The sequence below is a fragment of the Eulemur rufifrons genome, chromosome 28 (assembly GCF_041146395.1).
Source record: "Eulemur rufifrons isolate Redbay chromosome 28, OSU_ERuf_1, whole genome shotgun sequence".
NCBI classification, from domain to species: Eukaryota; Metazoa; Chordata; class Mammalia; order Primates; family Lemuridae; genus Eulemur; species Eulemur rufifrons.
The window spans coordinates 27,764,540-27,789,208 of record NC_091010.1 but is presented as its reverse complement, the minus strand read 5'-3'; the positions used below and the strand labels follow the sequence as shown (position 1 = coordinate 27,789,208).

General features: G+C 40.8%; 1 protein-coding gene and 1 long non-coding RNA gene across 2 annotated transcripts; one reads left to right on the top strand and one right to left on the bottom strand.

Annotated features, from left to right (window-relative positions):
• Positions 1-18,621: 18,621 nt before the first annotated feature.
• Positions 18,622-22,400, bottom strand: LOC138376090 (uncharacterized). The gene is made up of 3 exons (XR_011231643.1): positions 22,231-22,400; positions 19,939-20,159; positions 18,622-19,044 (listed from the first exon to the last, which is right to left on the bottom strand). It is a non-coding gene; the product is annotated as an uncharacterized lncRNA (long non-coding RNA).
• Positions 22,401-22,751: 351 nt separating this feature from the next.
• On the top strand, positions 22,752-24,460 carry ADO (2-aminoethanethiol dioxygenase). The gene has a single exon (XM_069460105.1). It carries the CDS (start codon positions 23,024-23,026, stop codon positions 23,834-23,836), a length of 813 nt encoding a protein of 270 aa, XP_069316206.1. The 5' UTR covers positions 22,752-23,023; the 3' UTR covers positions 23,837-24,460.
• The last annotated feature ends 209 nt before the right edge of the window (positions 24,461-24,669 follow it).

Below are 24,669 nucleotides of genomic sequence, written 5' to 3'. Positions count from 1 at the left end.
TTCTTTTTTTTCAACTAAGAGACCAAGAAGATGGCATCTTTGTACCTTCTTTAAGATAAGCAATGTGCTTACTGCCCTCCCTACCGGCTTGAATAAAAGGAAACACCAGTATGCATTCACTTCCTGGACATTAAGACTATTCTCCACACCTAGTGCAGGAATGGACACCAGAAGGTTCACACCTGTGAACTGAAGGAGTTTCAAATCTAGTTAGGAAAGAAAACATGAATAGGTATGGGAAAAATTTTAAAAATCAAGTATATCTTGAAGTGTTGAGGGTGTATAAGAATGGAATCATCTGAATGAGATGGAATTGAAGGGTTGTCTAGCTGTCGTCAAATTATTTAGTCTCTCTGGACCCGAGTCAAAGTATAACTGAAATTCTGGAGGAAGAGAGGTGCCAGGATGACTGTAGTATCTAAATGAGATGTTGTTCATTGCCTTTGTACCAGTTAGTATGCATTAAGTTGCAAGTAATGGAATACCCAACTCTAGTCATTTAAACAATGATGCTATTCAGTTACCTTATATAACCAAAAATTTGAAAGTGAGTAGTTACAGATTTGGTCTCATGACTAAGGATCTTTTTCTCTTTTGTTCCACCATTCTCTAACATGATTGTTTTTCACCCAGGATTGGTGCCTCATGTTGTCAAGGGGGCTGCTATAGCACCTGACATCACATTTCCCTTCACAGCAGGAAGAAGATGAAAAGGGAGGCCCCAGTGAGCTCTCTTCTAACATTTGTTCCTGTTATTAGGAAAAAAAAGGCTTTCACAGAAACCCAACTCCCAAAGAATTTCCACTTTATCATTAGCCAGAACTTTATCATATGGCTGCCACTAACAGCAAAGAAAACTAAAAATGTGCACTTCTGGGAATGAGACTGCTATGATAACCTTAGATAATCATGGCTCAGTCCTGGCATTCAGTATAAGGCTTCCAGAAGAAACCAGGTTTCATTAACAAGGAAGATGGAGTGGTGGGGATGAAAATGTCAACTGAGTAATCAATTAACAGTGTTTTCAGTATTCCCTGTTTTTATCTTCTATCTTGATGAAAAACTTAAGATTTTCTTTTTGCTGTTACAAAGAAGCAGAAATATGACTTCCATGTTTCAGGCAGAGAACTTCTATCTTGTTTCCAATAATGGCAGGGTATAAAGCTAATCATCTTTTGCTCTTCCAGTACCATATAATCATTTTAATAGATGAAAAAGGAGATGTGTTGTTCAAACATAAACTACTTGGAGCAGACGTTATCAGTTGCCCACCTCACAACCATTTGCCCCACTTCTTTATTAACTGAACCCTGATGTTGATCACCCTCTGCATGACAATATGCTCAGTGAAGATGCCCCTTTAAAGCTCTAGGGGGTGAGTTTTAATTCATCTAATTCAAGCATAGTAATTCCATTTCCCAAATCAGCAATTTGTTGAGGAATGGGTATGCAACATAATTCTGGCTAATGATTCATGAGGGGAAGTCTGCTAAGGGCCTTCTAGAAAAAAATTTCCTCCTTGATAAAAAAGAGACAAATGGAGAAACTGTCCTTTTCTTCATCTCAAAGAAAATAGGGGAGGATAAGATGCCTGGAGCATTAGCAGCCATCTTGCAACCATGAGGAGCTAAACCTAGGAAAAGGCCAACATGTTAATAATAGCAAAACAGAAACTGAGGCCTTGGTATCATTGTTGAACCATTGAATTAACCAACCCTGAAAGTGCCCTACCTCTAGGTTTTTTATTTTGTGAGATAATACATCTCTTCTTACTTAAGAGACTGTAGTTTGTTTCCTATGAGCCCAAAGCATCCTGATTGACATGGTACTGTCCCAATAAGCATGTGTCTCAGGCTCTATATTTTCATTAATAACCTTATTTCACCAGCAGCAGCCTCAAGCGCTTATCAATGCTCAGTTACCTGCAGGACAATGTGCAGCTCTTTGATAAGCTCAAGCTGGCTTATCAACATGCTTCATGCTACACATAAGCCTTAGCAGAATCAGTATGCTGAAGCCCACATGGTCAGAAAACTCAACCTCAGCCGTGGTAACAAAAGGCTCTGCGGCTCTTTAGGTTCACCACGTAAGGTTCTCTGTTTCCTTTCAGCCACTCACAACCTGCCTACTCTCAGGGCCCTCGTTAACTGCAAGAGGGGCCACATACACTGCTCACAGGTAAGAGGGCAGCAGATGCTCAAAGGAGAAGACCTATGAAAATAATAAAATCATTTGACAGAAAAAGAGAGGTTTATCTATAAAAACTTTGCTATAATTTTGGGCTTTTCTTCTTATAAATGAAGGTATGTCTTCTGCACAAAGTATATGGAGAGTTGAAAGAGCAAAGTATCTGGAGAGTTGAAAGAGCTGTGAACACACAAAAATATATCCAGACACAGATATATTATAAATGGAAAAATAGTAATTGGTTCTGTTAAGGGGTTTTTCAAAAATTATCTTTTTATAGAAAAGACTTAAAATGTGGTTAATTGCATAAAATGTCAAATAACACACACACACACACACACACACACACACATCCTTTTTTTCCCCCAGAAACAATGTTGGCACGCACAGCTGCATGCTTGTTATGGAAGAAACTCTTGCAAAAGAAAATCATGTATCATTCTTCCTACCCAGGACTCCTAGTGTTCAAACACCACCCTGAGGGTCAATGAGTTTGCAACTGATTCCCATGGCTTCTCTGAACCCCATTTCGGGGCTGCTCTAAAGACGTTCACTTACTTACTCCTTCTTGCATAAGGACGGTACTCTAACAGGGCTCTAAATAAATACTTTCTGTCTAGGCAGGGGGAAAAAAGTACACTGAAAATTTTTGTCCCAAGGTTTTCATAACTACAGGGACTTTGCAGGACTTAGACTCAGGACTTAGGACCAGACTCCCAACTAAATGGAGCAACACTTTATTTGTATCTTTATAACATAGTTGTCCATGCACTTCTAAAACTAATGATTTCATATATTTACATTTTAAAGCTGTTTTTTTAGAGCAAAAACTTTTGAGACCAAATAAGGTTGTCAAAGATACTCAGGATCAAGCAGGCCTGCAGGTTACCCAAAAAGCTAATTAGATCGGATCTGTTCAACATCACCTTCAGATCCAAGTGGCTGAGGTCAGAACTAATGTAAATAGAAAACAGTGAAAACTGGGCCGCCTCCTAGATATCAATGTCATAACAATTGAGTGTTTTCCCTAAGTAAAAAAAGAAACGTTCAAGAGTGGAAGTTCAAGATGCTCTGGGAGGTCAATGCAGAGCACCACAGCTGATTTTAAACAAATGTAACAAGGCTTCTCCACCTAGAAAGGGCTCTAGATAGATACTTAGGAAAGTACACATTTACCTTAAGGATGCTGCTATTGCTTAAACATTTGGAGAACTTCTCTTACATAACTTCCTTTCAGAGCCTTAAGCAAGTCCCTTATAATATCCTTACTAGTGATGAATCTTTATCATTTAAAGGTTTCTTTTGTTTGGGAGTTGGGTGGGAAAAGTTTAAGGGAAATGATAAGGAGATTGAAGTAGCTAACAATCTTCTGAAGGAAAATGAATAAGGTTAGCCAGTATATTAAGTTAGTGCTGTTTTACAATCATCTTACTCACTTAAAAGAACAATTTTCAAATGAGAAAAGAAAAGCAGCTACTATTAAGAGGGCACTAAAATTTAAGACAGGTTTTTAGACAGGGAATAATTACTAATTTAAATGAGAAGAATTATATCCCATATTCCTCCTTCCCCTCAAAAAAGAAAATAAAAATGAAATGTTTCAGATGTAACCAGAGAAACATAGTCAGTGACATTTAAGGAATTGGGAAGAAAGACTAAGGATAGATCAAAGCCTCAGGTTTCAAAGGGAAAGGACAGGTTGGGAGAAGAAAAAGTGGAATCTAGAAACCTCATGTTGTTTTTAGAAAAATCTATAATAAGGTATTAAACAGATGACTCCAAATTATAGAATGCTAGAAATAATCAAGCTCATAGTTTTACAGATTTTTAAAAAAATAGAGGGTAAAAGAGATGAACTGACTTGCCTGAGGTCTTAACCCTGAGCATCATGAGGAAATTAAAACAATCACGTGGGTTACATCCTGATGTTTCTTAGAACGCTTAAAAAATAAAGTGATGGTCACTAGGAAGAAATTGAGTTCAGAAAGGGACCAATACACTTCACAAAGTCATGGCAAATTCTCCCTTAATAAGAAATTAAATAAGCACCACATGTACTCACCATCAAATTGGTTTCACTGATCAGCACCTAAGAGCACATTTAGGAATAACATTAATCGGGTGTCGGCCGGGCGCGGTGGCTCACGCCTGTAATCCTAGCACTCTGGGAGGCCGAGGTGGGCGGATCGTTTGAGCTCAGGAGTTCGAGACCAGCCTGAGCAAGAGCGAGACCCCATCTCTACTAAAAAAATAGAAAGAAATTATATGGACAGCTAAAAATATATATAGAAAAAACTAGCCGGGCATGGTGGTGCATGCCTGTAGTCCCAGCTACTCGGGAGGCTGAGACAGGAGGATCGCTTGAGCTCAGGAGTTTGAGGTTGCTGTGAGCTAGGCTGACGCCACGGCACTCACTCTAGCCTGGGCAACAGAGTGAGACTCTGTCTCAAAAAAAAAAATAAATAAATAAATAAATAAATCGGGTGTCGGGCAGATGTGGGCGAGGAGGGGATCACATAATGAGTGCAATGAGCACCATCTGGGGGATGGACACCCTTGAAGCTCTGACTCGGGGGGTGGGGGTGGGGGACAAGGGCAATATACGTAACCTAAACTTATGTACCCCCATAATATGCTGAAATAATTAAAAAAAAAATAAAAAATAGGCAACATGTGAAAAAAAAGAAAAAGAAAGAGATTAAACAGGGAAACACCATAGAGTCAGGGTATCTTCATTCCAACAAAGTTTTTCATGAAGTATGTGGTGATATCCTTGTAGACAAGATGGGAAAATGTGGCAGGGTGCTGGTTGCAGCCAGAAGGATATTGAATAGTTGGGTAATAGCTGAGTGGTTTAACAGTCATAGCAAGTCAGTGGGTAGATGCCACCTTTTATGTGGGACAAGACTCCCATTGAAACATCTATATTAATGACTTGCAGTAGAGACAGCAAAAGCGTGTTTATCAAATCTACATATTATAATGCCAAACGGAAAACTGACCTAGAATTCAACCACCACCATAAGTTTTATACACACACACACACAGATGAGGGCTGTCTAGAAAGTATCCAGCCAAATAGTTTATTATATTAACCTTGTTTATTATATTAACAATGGCTGAACACTTTGCAGGCAGCCCTTTACATATATATGTGTATATGTATATACACACACACACATACACACACATATCTATATGTATGACATATAAAATATATACACACATATACTTATACATATATTAATATATATATACACACACACAGACATACACACACATATCTATGACATATAAAATATATACACACATATACATATATTAATATATATATACACACACAGACATACATATATAATTTTTAGTTGCAGATATAGGATGAGAGGAAGCTGGCTTATAATGGTTCATATAAAAACAAATTTTAAAATAAACAACAGTGAAGTCTTATTTGACCACACGTTCAATATAGGCCACCATGGAAGTATGAATATCAAAAAAGATAGTCTTAATCTATCTCAACAGATGGTGTCATTGTCCTCCTACACTTTATTTATTTTTTTTTTTTTTGAGACAGAGTCTCACTCTGTTGCCCGGGCTAGAGTGAGTGCCGTGGCGTCAGCCTAGCTCACAGCAACCTCAAACTCCTGGGCTCAAGCGATCCTCCTGTCTCAGCCTCCCGAGTAGCTGGGACTACAGGCATGCACCACCATGCCCGGCTAATTTTTTCTATATATATATTTTTAGCTGTCCATATAATTCTTTCTATTTTTAGTAGAGATGGGGTCTCGCTCTTGCTCAGGCTGGTCTCGAACTCCTGAGCTCAAACGATCCGCCCACCTCGGCCTCCCAGAGAGCTAGGATTACAGGCGTGAGCCACCGCGCCCGGCCCCTCCTACACTTTAGAGTAGGGACTTTAGTGACTCCATCCAGAGGATTATGTTTCATTTCCAGACCTGGGTTTCATAAAGAACCTCTACAAAATAAGTCATCCCAGGAAAGGGTGACCAGACAGTGGAAGCCAGAAACATGAGGAGAGCAGAAATAGCTGAAATGCTTAGCCTGCAGAAGAGAAAACAGAAGTTATAGGGCTTGTCTTCAAATATTTGGAATAAGTAACGAGAAGGGGAGAGAAGACATGTTGAATGCCAAAGGGAAGAACTCGGGCTGTGGATCAGAAGCGGCCAGTTTCATCTTCACATGAAAAGCTTCTCACCAACTGCATTGTCCAGCCAAGGGATGGCTGCCCCAGCCACATGTGGCCAACAATAGGCGCTCCACCACCATGAGGGGTAGATGGAAGTAGGGTGACCTTCACTCAGGGAAACCCTGTGCGAATGTCTCCTGCAGCTGGAGTCAGAGGATAGACCATATAATTTCCAAGAGCCTCTTCCACAGTTAGAGCTGGGTTTTGTTCCCAGGTGGTATGACCATGAGCTTTTGAGATTGATTTTCTCTCACAGCTCATATAGCATCTCCTTGGGTCATTTAAAAAATGGCCTTATCTTCTGCAAAAGGTTGTTATCCCTGAAATTCTCTTCCACAAATAAGAACTAACATCCTTTCCACAATGCCTTATCCACTAATCCCTATGCCTCTTTCCAAGATATTGAGATAACCGTAAACTTGGTCAGAGTGCCAGCTTCAGGTATAATTTCCCTCTATTTCTCCTTCCTGTTATTGTCTCTTTATGGCTCCTTTAGATTCTGAATCTCCTTAATGAGCTGCTGAGTCTAAAATTGGCCCTTTGCCCAGAGTGGGGTTTCCCCAGCCTAGAGGTATGAAAAGGCACCTCACACTCTGTGGCACTGGGGAAGTCCCGAGGCCCCTGGAGAGCTCAACTATTTTAAATATTAAATAGAAAAGAAGCTTCACTAGTGGGTGTGGAAAACAGGGGAATTCTCAGTTGTGAAATAGTGACTAGATACTATTAATATTTTAATAATAAAAGATCATTTCTCTTCATTGACTCACACAGACACACCTGCTTGATCGATCTGCTCTTCTATCAACTGTCCAATAGTCTGCCAGCACCATCAGAGTAGCTGGTCCAGGGCTACCAGAGTGACAATGAGATCACATCTTATCTGAACTAAGCAGAAAATGTGAGTTTGCTTTTCAAAAATATTGAGGAAACCTCATTTGTAGGCAATGCCTAAATGTTTCCCACGTACCAAAGGCCTTAGGCAAAGTTTTGAATAACTTTCATCCATTAACATCACACTGGAAAATGCCAGTGAATTTTAGAGTAAGTTTGTTCACTTTCTATGGGTTAAAAATTGAGAATCTTAAAGACATCCAGACCCTTTTTAAAAATGTCCATAGCCTCCTTCAACAGACCGGAAGAGAGGAAAAACTCGGAAAGAATCTACATCTATGTCCAAGTTTAACGATGAAAGGGAAACAGCTTGCATGGGTCCACTCTTCCTAACTATTAACCACTGGGACAAAGATTCACAGGCAGGTCACAGAATTTAAAGATTAACAAAGGAAAGTCCTGTGTTAAAGGAATTAGAGATGGGGGAGGCAGGAGGTGGAAGATGTTAACTCTTAAGCGTCTGCATTCGCACCTGGACACTGAAATTTAACACCCAGGCAAGGAGAGAGGAATGGGATCCCTGTAGGCTAACCCTCTAAGAGTACATAGCTTCCTCCAAGAGCACACGCTGTGCCATCCCCGCATTTGTGTAAATTTGAGTGCATGTGTAAATAGAGTCTATTGATGCAACAAACTTATCTCTCCGGGACCTCTTTGGTTCTTCTAGGCTACACAAAAAAGAAGAAATGGAGAGTTCTTCGAGGATGATCCACTGAAATGCTAAACAGCAAAGAATTACACCAGAAGATGGGATGCCAAAGGATAGGAGGTATGAATTAACAAAAGGTTAAAATTATCTTTAGTATATATTAAAAAATGCACCCAAAACTAGTTTATTCAAGCCACCGAGCTTACTCGTGCCTTAGGACCTCTACCAGGAATGTTCTTGCCCAGATCTTAACATGGCCTGCTCCCTCCTTTCCTTCAGGTTCAGTTCAAATGCCTCATGCACAGAGAAGATTTCTCCGATGTTCCACTTTACTATCATGTCACTCTGTTAGTTTCCTCCCGTACTTAGGGCTTTTTGCAATTATCTTGTTCCTTTGTTCCCTTTCCATCCTCTGTCCCCATCCCCTAGAATGGGAATTGTGGATTCCATGCAAACAGGAATCGTGCCTGTCTTGTCCCTGCTATATCCCTCACTCACAGGTACTACGTAATACATGGAGTGAGTGTTTCGTACACATTTGTGGAATCAATCAATGGTGGAAAGTTCTTAGTTCGTGATAACTCAGAACAAATCAGCTTTCTTGTTTTTAATTGATTTTGTAACAGATTTTCTTGTGGGAAGAACTTCATTCTCCAATAATACCAGGTAAACAGAGCACGTAAATGGGAAAGCACGTTATCACTGAGATTTAAGCCAAAAAAATAAAATTTCTCTCAAAGTATATGCTGTTATTAGAGAAGACGATCAGACTCTGAATCACAATTATAAAATAAAACTCTCTATTACTTACTGTTTCTGACCAATACATCATTACCTCATTTTTCTTCTGACCCCCAGGGAGCCATTGCTTGCAAAAATGGCCTCTTCATTTCAAAACTAACTTTTAAAAAGTCTACCTGACACTTTGTCCCTTCCCATCAGTGCACTCCCGGTTCTTCCATGGAGACTGGGATCAGGCTGCACACCTCAGAAAAGCTTTTTCTAACATACCTTGCCTATAGTGGACTCCAGTGTATTTTGTGAGTCCCATTTTGTGTTTGTGAACAGGAAACAGGTACTCTACAAATCCCCTCACCCTGCTTCTTTTTCCCATTCTAGCTCCTGTGTGTCCTGTCTGGGGGGTGAGGGGGCAGGGGCAGGAATTATAATCTCCTCACCAGCAGGGAGGCATGACTCCTCCTAGTTCCCCACAGAGTTCGGTACTTCCATAACACAGCTATTTCGTAAAAGCTGAGGAATGACTTAGCAAATTACATTCTCGTAAGATTCATTCCTGAAAAACAGGGCACCCTGGCATGAGAATTGGAGTTTGGGGAACACTGAAATGGGATGGGAGGAAGAAAAAGGATTAAACACAGTAGGGTAAAGAGGAAGAGGTAAGGAAGGACAGGCATTTTCCCAGGAGAGGGCAAGGGGGACCTCTGGGCCCAACTGCAATATTCAAGGGCCCAGCAGAGGAGAAAAAGCACCGAGGGAATCCAGGAAGGAGCAAGGCACGGGGTCAGGAGAGAATGGTGGCACCGGAACCAAAGAAGTTCCGGAACCACTAGAAGAAATGTGCTGAACGTTGAGCAGAGAGTGAGGTGAAGTGTGCATTTCTGGGTGTGTGTGTAAGGGGGACATTGAGGTAGAAGGAAGGTAAAATGGGGGAAGAGACCACAGTTATGGCACAACCAAGTCTATCTGCTGGACACTAAAGGAGAACTGTTAGGCAAGTTTCCCCTAAACTGCATTTTTGTCCCAAATGCGGCCCCAGGGTGGTATGTGCCCAAACCACACCCAGCTCTGATGATATGTGATGACTGAAACCCGAGTTTCCAAGGTCTCGTGGTGATTAATATGCTCATTTCCATGGTGACACTTTTTGGCACTTCATCTAACTCTCCTTTAAGGGTAGAATAACGGCATTAAATCATCCCCTCTAATTCCAAAGTCTTGTGGGTAATCAAAGTTGTCACAGCTACACTTGATTCTCCCATCCACTGCTGGCCATTCTGGAAGCACCCTTCCCACTTGGAAGGGACTGAGGATAGAGCCTGGCTTTCCTGGGGGACACAAAAGTTCCAGCAGAAGATGACAGGGAGGCAGTCCCTTCCCAGGACCTCTCCCTGCTTCCTGTAAGGCTCGTCCCCTGGGCAGTCACACGTCTGGGGCAAGAGTGTTCTCTTCTCTGATAGTCAATGTCTGCAGCCAGGGGCAGAGGTGCTTCCACGGTGAAATGAGAGAGGGGAGGGGAAGTACCAGTGCCACTGCCAACCACAAATTCTCAGACTAGCTTATTTCTTTGACAGTTCATTTTAGTGCTTCACACCTGATGCTCAGAAATCTAAAATAAGTTTATCTTCCTTCTTTTTTTTTTATTAGAAAGAGAAAAGAGGAACTCAATCAGAATACATTCTTCTCAGGACTTGAGCAAAGCACACATTAAAGCATGTCCAGGTCAGATTTTCTTTCCTCCTCTGCAGTGCTACCCTTGCTTCTCTAGAACGTTTCCCAATTATCCTCTCTTCTGGGAGTGTATCTCAGAATGTGCCCTGGAATGTGCCCAGAATGTGTACCATAAACCCTATGGTATAAACCTATAAACTCATTGTATCATTCTGGGTTCTGTCTGTCAAAAATACTTTAGATGTAGTCTTTGTCCTCAGGAAATGCATAAACCAGCCCATGAATTTAATTTTCAAGGTTCTTTCATCCCCCTCCCTCTCCCATCACTGTCCCTAATGGTGAGGAAATGGCCCAGGTGACACTGTCTGGGCTTCCCACACTCAGCCTGAACTCTGGGGCTTCTGCCACTTTGGCTTTTAACAGTTTGGTGACCATATTCTTCAATTCCAGTAAAACAAACGCATGGCCTGAAGCAGGAATGAACTTAAAGAGAACAAGGAAACTCAATATTTGAAAGCAGGACTGGAACCATTTTGATAGATCCCCATACTTTAAGAGGAAAAAAAGGCTAAGGCTAATTATTAAAAGGTGAACACTCATATGACCATGTGTATTAGTGTAAGGCAGTCCCCAGGTTATGGACAGCCCAATTTACAGTGTTCCATATTTACAAATGGGCTCCCAAGCCATCACCTTTTTATTTGATTTTGTGAGTCTATGTTTACCCTGACCACCATGCCTCCAAAGAGAAAGTCTACTGCAAGTCCAGTTGAGCCTGAAGCAAAGAGAAAGGTGATTATAATGGAAATGAAACCATAATAGAAATAATTAAGCATTGGGAGAAAGGCCAGACACCATCATTCACTGGGAAAGCATTAGGCTTTAGTCGCTCAACTATCGGAACAATTATAAACGATAAAGTGAGAATAATGGAACATGTGAAAGACAATGCTCCAATGAAAGCATCAATAAATACTAAGCAGAGTAATGGATTATTGAAATGGAAAAGTTATTATTGATTTGGTTAGAAAGTCAAAATAAGACTAACATTCCTATTAGCCTAGGAATTAAAGAGCACAATAGTTTCTGTAACTTACTATTACAGTACAGGAGTATTATTATTATTACAGTATTACACTGTATTATTATCACAGATGAGCCATTATAGTATTGTTATTATTACCGTATATATGCTTTTCATCAGGGATCTGAGTTACGTACAAATTCCAACCTAAAGATGTTCTCAGGAACATATCTCCTCCATAACCCAGAGACCACTTATACTATTGTTACTATTATTAAAAATAAAATACTATCTTTATGTCAAAGCTTATAGAAAAATCTAAGTTGAGAGAAGAAAGGCAAAAACAAAATCCTAGATTGGGGAATTATGCCAAAAGGAGTAAGTGTGAAATTTGACATTCAAGTATAATATGACAACTGCTTACATAATGCATATAAGACAAACTACAAAAGAGGAACCTTTAGTCCAATTTGAGGAAAGAAACTTGAAAAACTGTGAGGTCAATGCAGAATGTTAAACCATGCAGCCTGAAAATGAGAACTGAGGAAACAAACAAGAAAGAATATTTTATTTTACTTTATTGTTCATTTGAACTTTTGAAAACAGGTTGGATTAACTGCTAGGAAGTATAAGATCGGTCACTAGTCAAGAAGTCCACAACTTTACATAGTGAGTGGTGAAATGTTTACATAAATAAATCAGGCTCTGTGCAGGCCCCTACAAAGGAGACACCATTGTTTAAACCCAACTGTTATCTGTGGTGTATTTTGGCTCTCTTGCTTTAGAAAGAAATTAGGAAACGAAGAGGCAAGTGACAGTAGATGGGAAAAAGAAAAATAAAGAGAACCTATACTTAGAGTTTGGTCATGGCCTGAGTGCCGTGATGCAGTAATTCCATAAGAAAAGGCAATCGGACAAAAACCCACCATGAATAACTGAGATCCTATAGCTTACATGGAGGCACTGTGTGGGGAGCTACTAAGGTACTTATGAAAATACCCTGGAACCTGTTTCAGCAATGACAGCCATTAGACCTCCATGTCCTTCCTCTGTTTTAGAAAGTTCCTCTTCAGGACAGTGGCCATGGAAGTCGGAATCTGCTAAGGAGTGTATAACAACTCACCTACCAAATCAACTAGTCAATAAATAAATAAATACATAAATAAATAGATAGTTCCTCTTAATGGAGCATTATTTCAATGATGAAAGTTTTTTTTTTAAACTGAGTATCAGCCTAACATCTACTTATGGAAAGCTGCAGATTTCACAAGCAGGGCCATCCCTTATAGTGCCTATTGACTGGAAAGTCCAGGCAGCCATCTTCAAGGTCTGATATTGCCAGTCACTGACCTATAAGACAACAAGGGAGGAATAGCAGGTTCTACACCTCTCAGTCCTCCCCATTCACCAGGTGATCTAGTCAATGCTCCTCTAGACTTTTAGATTTCATTTACAGTAACTTTTCAAAATTAACTTGGGATACCCAACACGGAGGGGCAAAGAAAGTAAATTAAAACGCAACTACTATACCATCTATGTAGTCTTAATTATCTTTTTTTAAAGACAGAGTTTATTTTTCAGAGCAGTTTTAAGTACACAGAAAAACTGAGTGGAAGGTACAAAGGTTTCCCATATGTCTCCTGCCCCCACACATGCAGAGCCTCCCCATTATCAACATCCCCCACCAGACTGGTACATTGCTTATAACTGATGAACATATATTGATACCTCATTATCACCCAGAGCCCATAGCTTATCTTAGGGTTCACTCTTGATGTTGTATATTCTATGGGTTTGTACAAATGCATCCACCCTTATAGTTTCATACAGAGTAGTTTCACTGCTCTGAGAATCCTTTGTGCTCCACCCACTTCATCCTACTGGCCCCTGGAAACCACTGATCTTTTTACTGTCTCCACAGTTTTGCCTTTTCTGGAATTTCATATAGTTGGGATCATACAGTATGTAGCCTCTTCAAATCGACTTTTTGCCCTTAGTAACATGCATTAAGTTTCGTCTATGCCTTTTCATGGCTTAGTAGCTCATATCTACTTAGCAATGAATAAGATTCCATTGTCTGGATGTACCACAGTTTACTTATCTATTCACCTATCAAAAGACATTTTGGTTTCTTCCTCATTACTTTTCTTAAAAAAGAATAGGATTTAAAGATACAGGAGGTAGTAGAAACAAGCAAACAGTGTGGCAAGAGCGATGCCAGCTAATCCATTAAGAACTATAGTTTAACGACGCTCATCAGTGCTCGCCACCTCCCTTTCATCACTCCTTTCCCCAAGGTGTTTGCCTCCTATTCACCCAACTCTTGATTCCCAAGGTAATTTTCTTTAGGTCTTCTTCCTGAAGGATCTTGTTATAACTAGAAAAGTAGATATATATTAATGTCGTTAGTTTGTAACTGAAAATTAAAATTTCCGTTTTAGTGTAAAGGAATGCTCCTCTCAGGAGTATTTGCATTTTAACCGGAGGAATAAATTTCTAAGAGTGGAAACTTCCAACACTATAGCAGGCCATTTGGGAAAGCCAAGTGGAACTTGGGAACAGGAGCATTTTTCTGTGTCCGCCAAATCACTCCAAACTGGAGTTTACCAAGGTTCTAATTATTTTATCTCTATTAAGATTTTACTTACTAAAGATTATCTAGACATCCAAATTCAACACACTTCATTTTTTATACTGAAATGCTTTTATAGAAAGAAGTGGCCACAGTACTATTCAATGTCATTGATTCTCAACAAGGGGTGATTTTGTCCCCCATCCTGGGGACATTTGACAACAGATGGAGATATTTATGGTTACTGCAACAGGTTGGGGTAGGGGAGCTGGTGCTACTGTCACCTAGTGGGTGGAGGTCAGGGATGTTGCTAAACAAACATCCTACAATGCACAGGACCGCCTCCTACAACAAAGAATTAGCCAACCCAACATGTCAATAGTGCTGCAGTTGAGAAACCCTGCTCTATGTGAGCTAACTGCTATAAAGTTGATATTTGGATGATAAAAACATCAATGGCAGTGAAATTAATGGGCCCAGATTAAGAGTAAAAATGATAATGTGGAAGAATTTGAACTATTTTCCTAATATTTCTTAGATAACTTAATCCCGATTCTGAATTATTTAAATTACTTTTTCAAAACAGTCTATTGAATAAAATGAAGAGGGTTTATACTACATAGTTCATGTAAGTTTTTCTATTTTGGAAATGGAAGTTGTGATTAAAATTGGCATTTCTGGAACTCTAATTGCTAGTTACTGCATTGCTAGGGGGGAAAAAAAGAAAAGAAAAATATTTCCAAGACTAGCCAGATGGGAAATCTCAAGATAAGAAATTGTAAGCCAATGTTCATATTCCAATCAGAAAAATTCTGTTTATACATTTTTAATTCTGCTTAAATAGTAATATATTTAATTAATTCCTAAATGCTATTAATTGGCTGGCTAATTTTCTAATATTAGGTTAATCTCCCAAATCCTGTTAGATTATTAAGCAGAATAGAGTTTATATAAGAACATGCTGTATTTATTAAGGGCTTTATAAATTCTAATGGGCTCAGACTGGTTTCTGATATTGCAAATGTTTCTCTTTGTAGATGTATAAACTGCTAGTAGAAATTTAAAATGTCCGCTTTTCAAAACCCATTTCTGATTGGAATATGATGAAGTGCTTGAGTTTACATGCCCAGAACCAGAGCAACTCAAATGCCTTTGTGATATCAATATTCAGAGTCTCAGGAACATAACCTGTACTTCTTTGGTAACTTCTGCTCTTTCGACCTGAAAGCTCTCACTCCTCCCTTCTTCACTCCCTTTCTTCACTTCTTTTCTCTTCTGCCATTCCTTTAAGAAACAGTAGATGAACGGAAAAGACTTGCAGTGGAGGGATGCAAGAAGAAGCCATAATGCTTCCTTCTGTCATTCGTGAGACTAAAAACTGTTTCCAAACAGGAAAAGATGTCCAAGCAAGGGCTTTCACTTATTGAAATTTATTGCAAGTCTTCCAAACATAAGAATCTTTAAGCTTCAAAGAAAGGCTCTTTTTTGAGGGTCTTGCTTTTGGTAGACTCATGGGACTGTTTTCTTTTATTCAAGTCTGCTGAATGCTACCGAGAAAGAACTACAAATTGAGGTACATCTCTTGCTAGTTGCTTGGGTTTGACAAATAAAGCAATAATCAAAATCATGGAGTGTGCACTGTTTTTAAAAGCCCCATTTGTTTGGCATAATATAGCAGCAGGATGGCTAGGCAAATAAATGGCATTACTTAACGTAATCACTTAATGTTGTACAACGAAAGTCAGGTCTCATTGCTTTATCGCTTTACAAAGAGTTTGATGACAATGAAGTTGATTGTTAGTGTGAAGATATAAATTGTTCAGTAGTTAGAGTTGTTAATGACAGCAAAGGCACATAAAAGAGGAAAAATAGGCTTTAGCAGCCCAAATTCATTGCTAATTGCCTGTGCATTCATTATAGGCTGACCAGGGCTAATTATCTAATTAAACTCAATCTCTGCTGCCTTAGAGGAATTTCTAGGCACTGTGATGTTGGTTGTCAATTACCTCAGCATGTCCTGTTGAAATGTGTAGTTAACTCAAGGCATGTTTTACTTTTCCTACTGGCAATACATGGCACTCTTATTGCATAATTTATGCTTAGAATGAAAACAAAAGTTTTTCCTTAAAAAAGTACACTGTGGAAACTAAGAATAATGGCAAACATTTTGAACAAGAGCTCCTGCTCATTTTACCCAATGATCTATATTCAGGAAAAGTCAATATAATCTACTTTAAGTAAAAAGACAACACAGACACAAAAGATAAATCAAATATCATTGTATGCAGGTTACTGAGTGTTCTCTTTACATGTTGTTTTTAAAAATACATTTTAAAAATGTCCTTTTGTGATGCTCTGCAGAAATTCATGGTACAAAATTATATTTCTTAATTTCATACAATTACAATTTTTACAAGGCATAGAATTTTTTTGAAAGCTGGAAGGAAAGTAGTAAATCATCTAGACTAAATTCTTCACTTTATAAATAAGGAAACTGAAGTTCCAAGAACTGAAATGACTTGTCCTAAATCACACAGCTGGTTACTAGAACCAAGAGTAGAACTGGTATCCTCTCAGTCCATTATTCTTTCCATGTTAATTCCTGCTGTTCCACTTTCAAATCATACTGTCATTTCTCACATTTTCTCTTAAATGCTGTAATAGAGCATCTGTGTTGTGGACAAGGTTGGTTTTGTTTGTTTTTCCAGAAAAAGGCTTTGATCACTAGCATTTCACCTCTCCAAGGAAGCACATGTAATACTGTCCCCATTTATTTCAAGTTAGTCAAATGCCCAGGGATATAATTTAAAGTGAACACTCAAGGGAGAAGGTTAAAAAAAAAAAGATATCATATGGTTTGTACAACTGAAAATGAAAAGATGATAAACTTACAATGGACTTTATTAATCAGACTGTTCAAACAATTAAATTGCATCCTGCTATTTTGTTCCTAAGCAATTTGATCCTAAATCAATGGTCCATGACCATAAAGCAGTATTTACTAAGCATCCTTTGGGAAGGGTATCTCCCAAGAAAGCACAATTTCACTCTAAAGAGTTTTTCCCACCTGAATCCTGGGATATAGCATCTGTGTCCCTGTGCGGACACAGAACCCTCCCTTGCCCCTTCACAGTCATTTTTCAGGCAGGCACCAGCAATAAATACACAGTTCATTGCTGGCAAGTTAAGGAAGATGATTTTCCCTTTCACTGCCTCTTGAAGCTGAACATCAACTGTTTCACCACTTGTGATTCAAATCCATTAATTAAAATAAATATAAAGTAAAAATCTCTCTTTCAGCCAGGAGGAAAAGGACAGATGGGGAAGCGGAGGAGGTGGAGATAGCTGATGTCTTCTTAGAGGGGAAAAAAAATAGGAAAAGAAAAACAAGAAGCATGAAATGGGGGGGGGTTGATTAAGAGAGGTAAAGTGTGTTTGAATTTAATTTACAGTTCACAGCTATTTTAGGTCTTATAATAATTGCATTGCTTAAAGGAGAAAAGGAAAACCTCTCTAATATCAAATTCGTGGAGGGGGTGTTCTAATCTTAAGTCACCTCCCAAAATGGTAATACCTGGCCTTTGGTAGTGCTTCAGCCTAAGTGTAGCAAAACCTTCTCTTCATTAATAAATTGTGAGAGCCACACCTTTTCCCCGCCTCAATCTCCCTCTGCATTCTCCTAATTTTTAATTCCTTTCTCCCTTGCCTCCCATGGCCTAAAATAAGACACTGGCAAGGAAGAGGGAATAAAAGAATCAATTTACATCCTTCTCCACCCCTACATGCACTGGTCTATAGAATTACAGTTAGAAAATGAGGTTTATAATATGTATCACACAACACAACTTCTGTAGTTTATAAGTGCAGTGTGTACACCAGAACACTAAAAATTATTGAGCTTAGCATATTTAACTAAATAGTCCATACACCAAAGTGATCTGATTTCAGATAACCACACGAAGTTTAACCAGAGTAGAGTAGGCAGTTATTTTTGTAAGATCTTAGTGGAGATGGACAAGGCTAAGAAGGTTACAGTGTAATAATTTTAAATAAAAGAGATGAAAGAAAAAAGTATGTATGTTTGATTTTGTCTGAATCGTCCTTATGATTGTCTCTATTGTCCATGTTGGCCTAATGAGATCTGGAAGAAATCTTACAGATCATCCACAACCATGAAGAAACTGGGATCCAGTGAAGTCAAGTGACTTGCTCAATAACACACAGCTAGTTAGTGGCAAAGCCATGACACCAGTTCTTTTGACTCTGCAAGTACTAATATTTATTTTTTCTTACAACTTGACATTCATTCATGACAAGGGATGAGAAATATATGCTAACATTTTTTAAAAACTGAAAGGAAAGCCATATGAACCCAAAATATTTTAAATATAATCAAGTATGTTAATCTGAAAATAGGAAAAATTTTTATCCATTTGTTTACCATGTCCTATACTAACATAAAAAGCAGATATAGGAGTAAGCTGGCAAAGGACTACTGGGACAAAAGAAACCTTCCTGGAGTGGGGAGAGGAGAGATGAAGGAGGAAAAAAGAATATAAATGTATTTATTACCACTAAATTGTACTTTAAAAATGGTAAATTATATAGTTTAACTTAATAATTTTTTAAAGTACTCTCAATAACACAAAACAAATAAATAGAACCTTATCACAATTTAAAAAGAAAAGAAACCTTTTTCCCCACTTTAAAAACAAAAACAAAACAAACCTGCAGACTAGGAACTCTGAGCATTTGAGAATGTTGATACTTCTGTACTCTTTTGACTGAGTGAAAGTGCAACCAAAAGAGATGGGCAAAATGAATTCTGAAGAAAGACATGAGGAAAAGTCAGAAAGTAATAAATCTTGTGAATTACGGAAAATTAGTCCTCATAAAGTGGAGGGGAAGAAGGGTGAAAGACGAAAGTACAAGCCTAGTTCCCAGGAATGAAGAGATCATATACATGAAAGGAGGGGAAGAAGGGTGAAAGACCAAAGTACAAGCCTAGTTCCCAGGAATGAAGAGATCATGTACATGAGCAGGTGGAATTAAATAGATATAGGCTGGGGGCTCTTCCAGTTCTCCTTGTTTCCTGGTCAATTAAACAACTGTAAAGAAGAAAAAAAAAAAAATCTCAGCTTTACTCATGCTTCTGTGTGCTTCCCCCATTCCTAAATTTAATAGACGTGGGCAGGAGGTGGGATTTAAGCTTTATCAGTCTTACCTATCACCACAGAGCTGTCAATTTGTAAAAGGGAAAATGTGGAGAGAATATATAATACTTTGAAATAGACTGCTCAAGTAATAGTCAGGGGTACCTACAAAATAGACTCCTAATCTTTACACTAGTTCTCTTGTCCTTCCTCTGGATTGCTGCCCCCAATCCGGGTTTCTCTCCTGTTACACTCGTCCCACCACCAATCTCTTAAAAATGTAAAATAGATCAAGTCACTCCCCTATTCAAAGCTCTCCAAAGGCTTCTCATCGCACTTATAATAAAATCCAACTCCCTACCACAGCCTACAACTCTCTATAACCCCCTCCTATGGCCTGTGGACCTACATAATATGGCCCTTGCTTACCTCTCCAACTTCATCTCCTTCCAGGAACCCTGAAGCTCACTATGCAGTCTAACCTCGCAGGACTGTAGATTTTTCGCTAACTATACCAAGTTCCTTACTACTTGATCAAAGTTATGGTATCCAATACTCTTTAACAATCTTAAGGCTGTTTCCTGGTCTTAGAATGCTATGACCCTAGATTTCTCCAAGGCTAACTCCTTAATATTCAGGAACAGCTCAAATGTTATCTTCTGGTCACTCCTGACAACCCAATTTAAAGTAACATACCATACACACAAAAATATCACACCATCCTTGTACCCTGTTTTGCTGTCTTCATAAATTATCTGTTTCTAAAATTATTAATATGTGGCTCATTTATTTGTACTGTGTAACACTCCCTCAGGGCCCCCCGCCCCCGCCACAGTGACGTACACATACTTGCTGATAAATTCCTTGGGAATCTGAACCTTGTCTTCCTTGCTCCTTGCTGAATCCTCAAAGTCTAGAACAATGGCTGGTACTCAGTGGATACACATTTATCAAATGAGAGATCAAGCTTTGTTTCTGCCATGCATATTCCTAGTACTTGTTCATCATCACTTTTCTTATCTATTCCCTTTTGAAAATTTCTTTTGGTCTTCATTTTGCTTACAGCAACACTGAGGAATTAAAGAACAAAAAACATAAAAAAGAAGGACGTTAATGCAAATAGAAACACACTAAGCCTATGCTACTGACTGCTGTTCAGAAAACCAAGTAAAGTACTTCTTAAGGGCAAAATCCCATAGGGTCAATCTCATCCATTAGTGCAGTTCTGAAGGGCAGCATCAAAAGACATCATGGAGGTAACATCTCTATGCCCTAAAAAGTACCCCATGCCCTACGGACACTCAGTGGTTCTTAAAAACTCTAATGCACAAAAGATTCAGATGCAGTAAGTTTTCACAGGATCTGAGAATCTGCACTTAAGACAAATGCCCCCAGGTGATTCCAAGGACTGATACAGGCAGTTCTTGGAAACTCTGAACTCAGGCCAAAGGATGAATAGCAAGAACCTAAGGGATACTATCACCAGGTAGATGGCTTAACCAATAAAATTAATCTTTTCTCCATTTCTACCCTGAAGTGTATTCTCAAAACTAGTCAAATTCCATTTCAGTATTTGCTTAGTATTATTTAAATTCGTTGGTCTTTAAGTACAGCTGTTAGCCATTTTAAAACAGCAACAGGGGCAGTTACTATGTTCTAGAGTGAGATGTCATCAGTGATTTACACATGTATCACATTATCCCATTTTATAGATGAAAATTTTGAGCTTCAGTTAAGTAAGTGCAGACAACTATTAATAAGTGGCAGATTTGGAAACAGATCTGTATGTCACTAAAGTCTGCATCACATGAAAGCTAGATCGCCCACAAATTATACCTTAGTAGAACTAAAACCAATAAAAAAATCCATTTCTAAATAAAGGAAGAGAGGGGATTTTCCCTTAATTTAAATATTCCTCACTTTAGAAAAAAATTTCATGAGATTTATTTTATTTATATTGAAAATACATTTAAATTACATTAACAGGGCAATCTGTGAAAATGAATCAATCTTAAGAATCCTTTTCTAAGGCAAATAATCACCCCCTTAATAAGACTCATCTAATATTATAATAAGACAGCTTCTGTACTAACAGATCTAGCACTTCTCAAACTGGGCTGATAATCAAGAATCACTTGGAGGAGCAAACAAATTCTAGGCTTCACTCCAGTTCATGTGAATCAGAATCTCTGAGGTGTGACCCCAAGATCTTCATTTTTTTAAGCTCTGCAGGGGCTTCTGATGAGTAACTGAGGTTCAAAACTACTGTTACCCTAAAACCAGCATTCTACAAATGAATAAATTGAAAACCTAAAAGGTAGAATTTGCCTAAGGATACATAGCATATAAGTGACATAGTATGCTGGAAAAACAATGTCCTGACTCCCATTTGGAGCTGCTGTTTTTGATAAAACTGTATTTATTTCTGCTCTGTTGCTTATGCCTTGCTGATTACTTACTATCCACTATCCTACAACTCATTCCCCCATCTGCAAACTGAGAATAATAATAGTGTCTACCTCTTAAGAGTTGCTGTGAGGATTAAATAATATAACGTTCATTATATAATGCACTTAACACAGTGCCTGGCATATTGTGAGTACTCATTAGCTAGGTTATGTAACCCACTAAAAATGCATGCCTATTTTAACTGGAGAGGATTTACTGAACGACGCCAATTACAAAATGTACAAGAAACCCATGTTTAGCTTTGGGAGTCCAAAAAGACTCTAAACTCAGGGTTAAGTTTAAAGTCATGGTATCTTATGTCTTGTTTTTCCAGTTATCATCTATTTCTGTCAAAAGTTAGTTTACTTCACAGAGAATAATGCCTCTATGAACTAACTTCACAAGAGCCTGATTTTTGCACATCATTGTTTTTCCTAGCCTCTGAATTACCTAGTGAAACCACCTGCATTTATAAAAGCCCCCTCCCCTTTCTCAGGCAAACCGAAGTTTGATGACCACTAGTATTCAGAATCCATGACCACAGTAAATGGTCTCTCAAGTCCTCCCAGCAAAAAAACTATCGTGCTCTGTAACCAGAAGAGCAGCGTCATCAGGCTCTAATGCAAACAACAGCTGGGCCCGGCTGTGCAGAGTAACCGTGGTGATCAACAGGGACAGGCTCAACCTCCTCACCTCCTAGGAAACTTAGAAAACTACGAGGGCCGCCCAGCAATCCCCGCGGTAGACATTGCTGCCTAGGAGACCACGAGGAGCTAAGTTTGACTCAATAGCCTCCTTCCCAAGGGCAGGACCAAAGGAAGGCGACCCTGGATAGCTGACCAGGCTCCAGCGGCGCCAGAAGGTTAACGACCCTCTTGCTCTGTTTCTTGTTAAGGCCAAGAGCCTCCTATCCCCCACAGCCCAGCTGCCGGAAGTGCGTCACCCAAACCTGCTGGGGATGCTGGGAGTTGTAGTTAAGTGGCCACTTCTCGCACCCCAATTCATCTTTTTTCAAACAAGAAAACATCTTGGAACCCTGAAGAAGGTCGCTTTATACCCAAGATGTCTAATAATCCCTCCATTTTGCAGTCGCCAAAGCGCACTCTCAGCGCACAGGCGGAAACCGGACTACAAGTCCCAGAATGCGCCGCAGGGTAGCTGGAGCGCCCGGCCTCCGTCGTAGGTGCGGGCCGCATGAATGGGGCGCCGGGCGTGAAGCGAAGCTTGGCACGGTCCGCGCGGCCGCTACCTGCTCCTGGCGCGTGAGTGCGAGGTGTGGAGCGTGCGCGTGCGCGCGGCGAGAGCACCGGGCCGTTGCAGGCTCTTGGCTGCTAAGGTTGACGGTAGTGCCGCGCGCCCGAGGGGCCGGCGGTTGCGGGGCCTCCCGCCTCGACTGGGGCTGCGGGCAGCCGTGGCGGCCGCCGGGGACCGCAAGGGGCGGAGGAAAGGAGGGGGCCGGTCTCGGCACGCGGAGGAACAGCCGAGCATGCCCCGGGACAACATGGCCTCCCTGATCCAACGGATCGCCCGCCAGGCTTGCCTCACCTTCCGGGGCGGCGGGGGCGGTCGCAGAGCTTCCGACCGCGGCGCGGCGTCTGGCCCCGAGGCGCCGATGCCGCCGGGCTTCCCGGAGAACCTGAGCAAGCTAAAGAGCTTGCTGACCCAGGTCCGCGCCGAGGACTTGAACATCGCCCCGCGCAAGGCCACGCTGCAGCCACTGCCGCCCAACCTGCCGCCCGTCACCTACATGCACATCTACGAGACGGACAGCTTCAGCCTGGGCGTGTTCCTGCTCAAGAGCGGCACGTCCATCCCGTTGCATGACCACCCGGGCATGCACGGCATGCTCAAGGTGCTCTACGGCACCGTGCGCATCAGCTGCATGGACAAGTTGGAGGCGAGCGGCGGGCAGCGGCCGCGGGCCCCGCCGCCAGAGCAGCAGTTCGAGCCGCCGCTGCAACCCCGAGAACGGGATGCAGTGCGGCTAGGCGTGCTGCGCTCGCGGGCGGAGTACACCGAGGCCAGCGGTCCTTGCGTCCTCACGCCGCACCGGGACAACCTGCACCAGATCGACGCAGTGGACGGGCCTGCCGCCTTTCTGGACATCCTGGCCCCGCCCTACGACCCGGACAATGGCCGGGACTGTCACTATTACCGGGTGCTGGAGCCCATCAGGATCAAGGAGGCCTCCGGCTCGACCTGTGACCTGCCCCGAGAGGTGTGGCTCCTGGAGACCCCGCAGGCCGATGATTTCTGGTGCGAGGGAGAGCCCTATCCAGGTCCCAAGGTCTTCCCTTGAATCCGCCGGCGCTCGGGAGCGGTGGGCCGAAGACGCGCCCTAGCATATCTGGGCCTGGCTGCCCGCGACCCACCACAAGGGCTTTGTCTCTGCCCCCTATCCTGGGCGTTGGATCTACTGGAATGAGCAGTAGCCTCTCCCTCGGCAGCTTTGGGAAGCACGGGCGAGTGGACCGCAGCCACCGGGCACGGTTATGGGGGCGGGGTGGGCGGAGAAGCTAGGTTGTTTCCTGGTATAGTCACTGCCACCAGGGCTTTGATTTGGGAGGAGTGGGACAGGGGACTATCTGAAGCGCTTCCATCCTAAAGCCATAATGAAAATATTCTTCCTCTGTTCCCCATTCCATACAAAATAAACTAAAGGCTCCCCCCTTCGGTAAATAGGATTTGTTTCCCACTCATGCCCTTGCACCCTTTTACTCCTTGTAGTTTTAACTTATTATTGACTGCGCATGACCCAGTGGTCAAGTCATTGGTAAAAACTAGGTTTAAAGAGATGAGCTGTTGAAAGTGAGCTGTCCTGCCTAATTAATTCCTTGTGAAAAGTAAATCAGTCGTTCTGAGTTCAGGGGTCACCCTCAAAACGTAACTATGCATGTAGAGGACAAGATTTATTTTCTTTCCTCCCCTTCTAGTTTACTCAGGCAGCATCTACTAAGAAATTCAGCACCTGCATCTCTCTGACGTGATCACTAAAAGCTTATCTTCCCTATGAATCTCCAGATCTGTGAGTTGAGCAGATTTCTTGTTGCAGATTCACTTTTAATGCAAACACTATATTATCCTCAAGTGACTTTTTTTTCTTAATGTACTTTAAGAGGTTATAGGGTAATT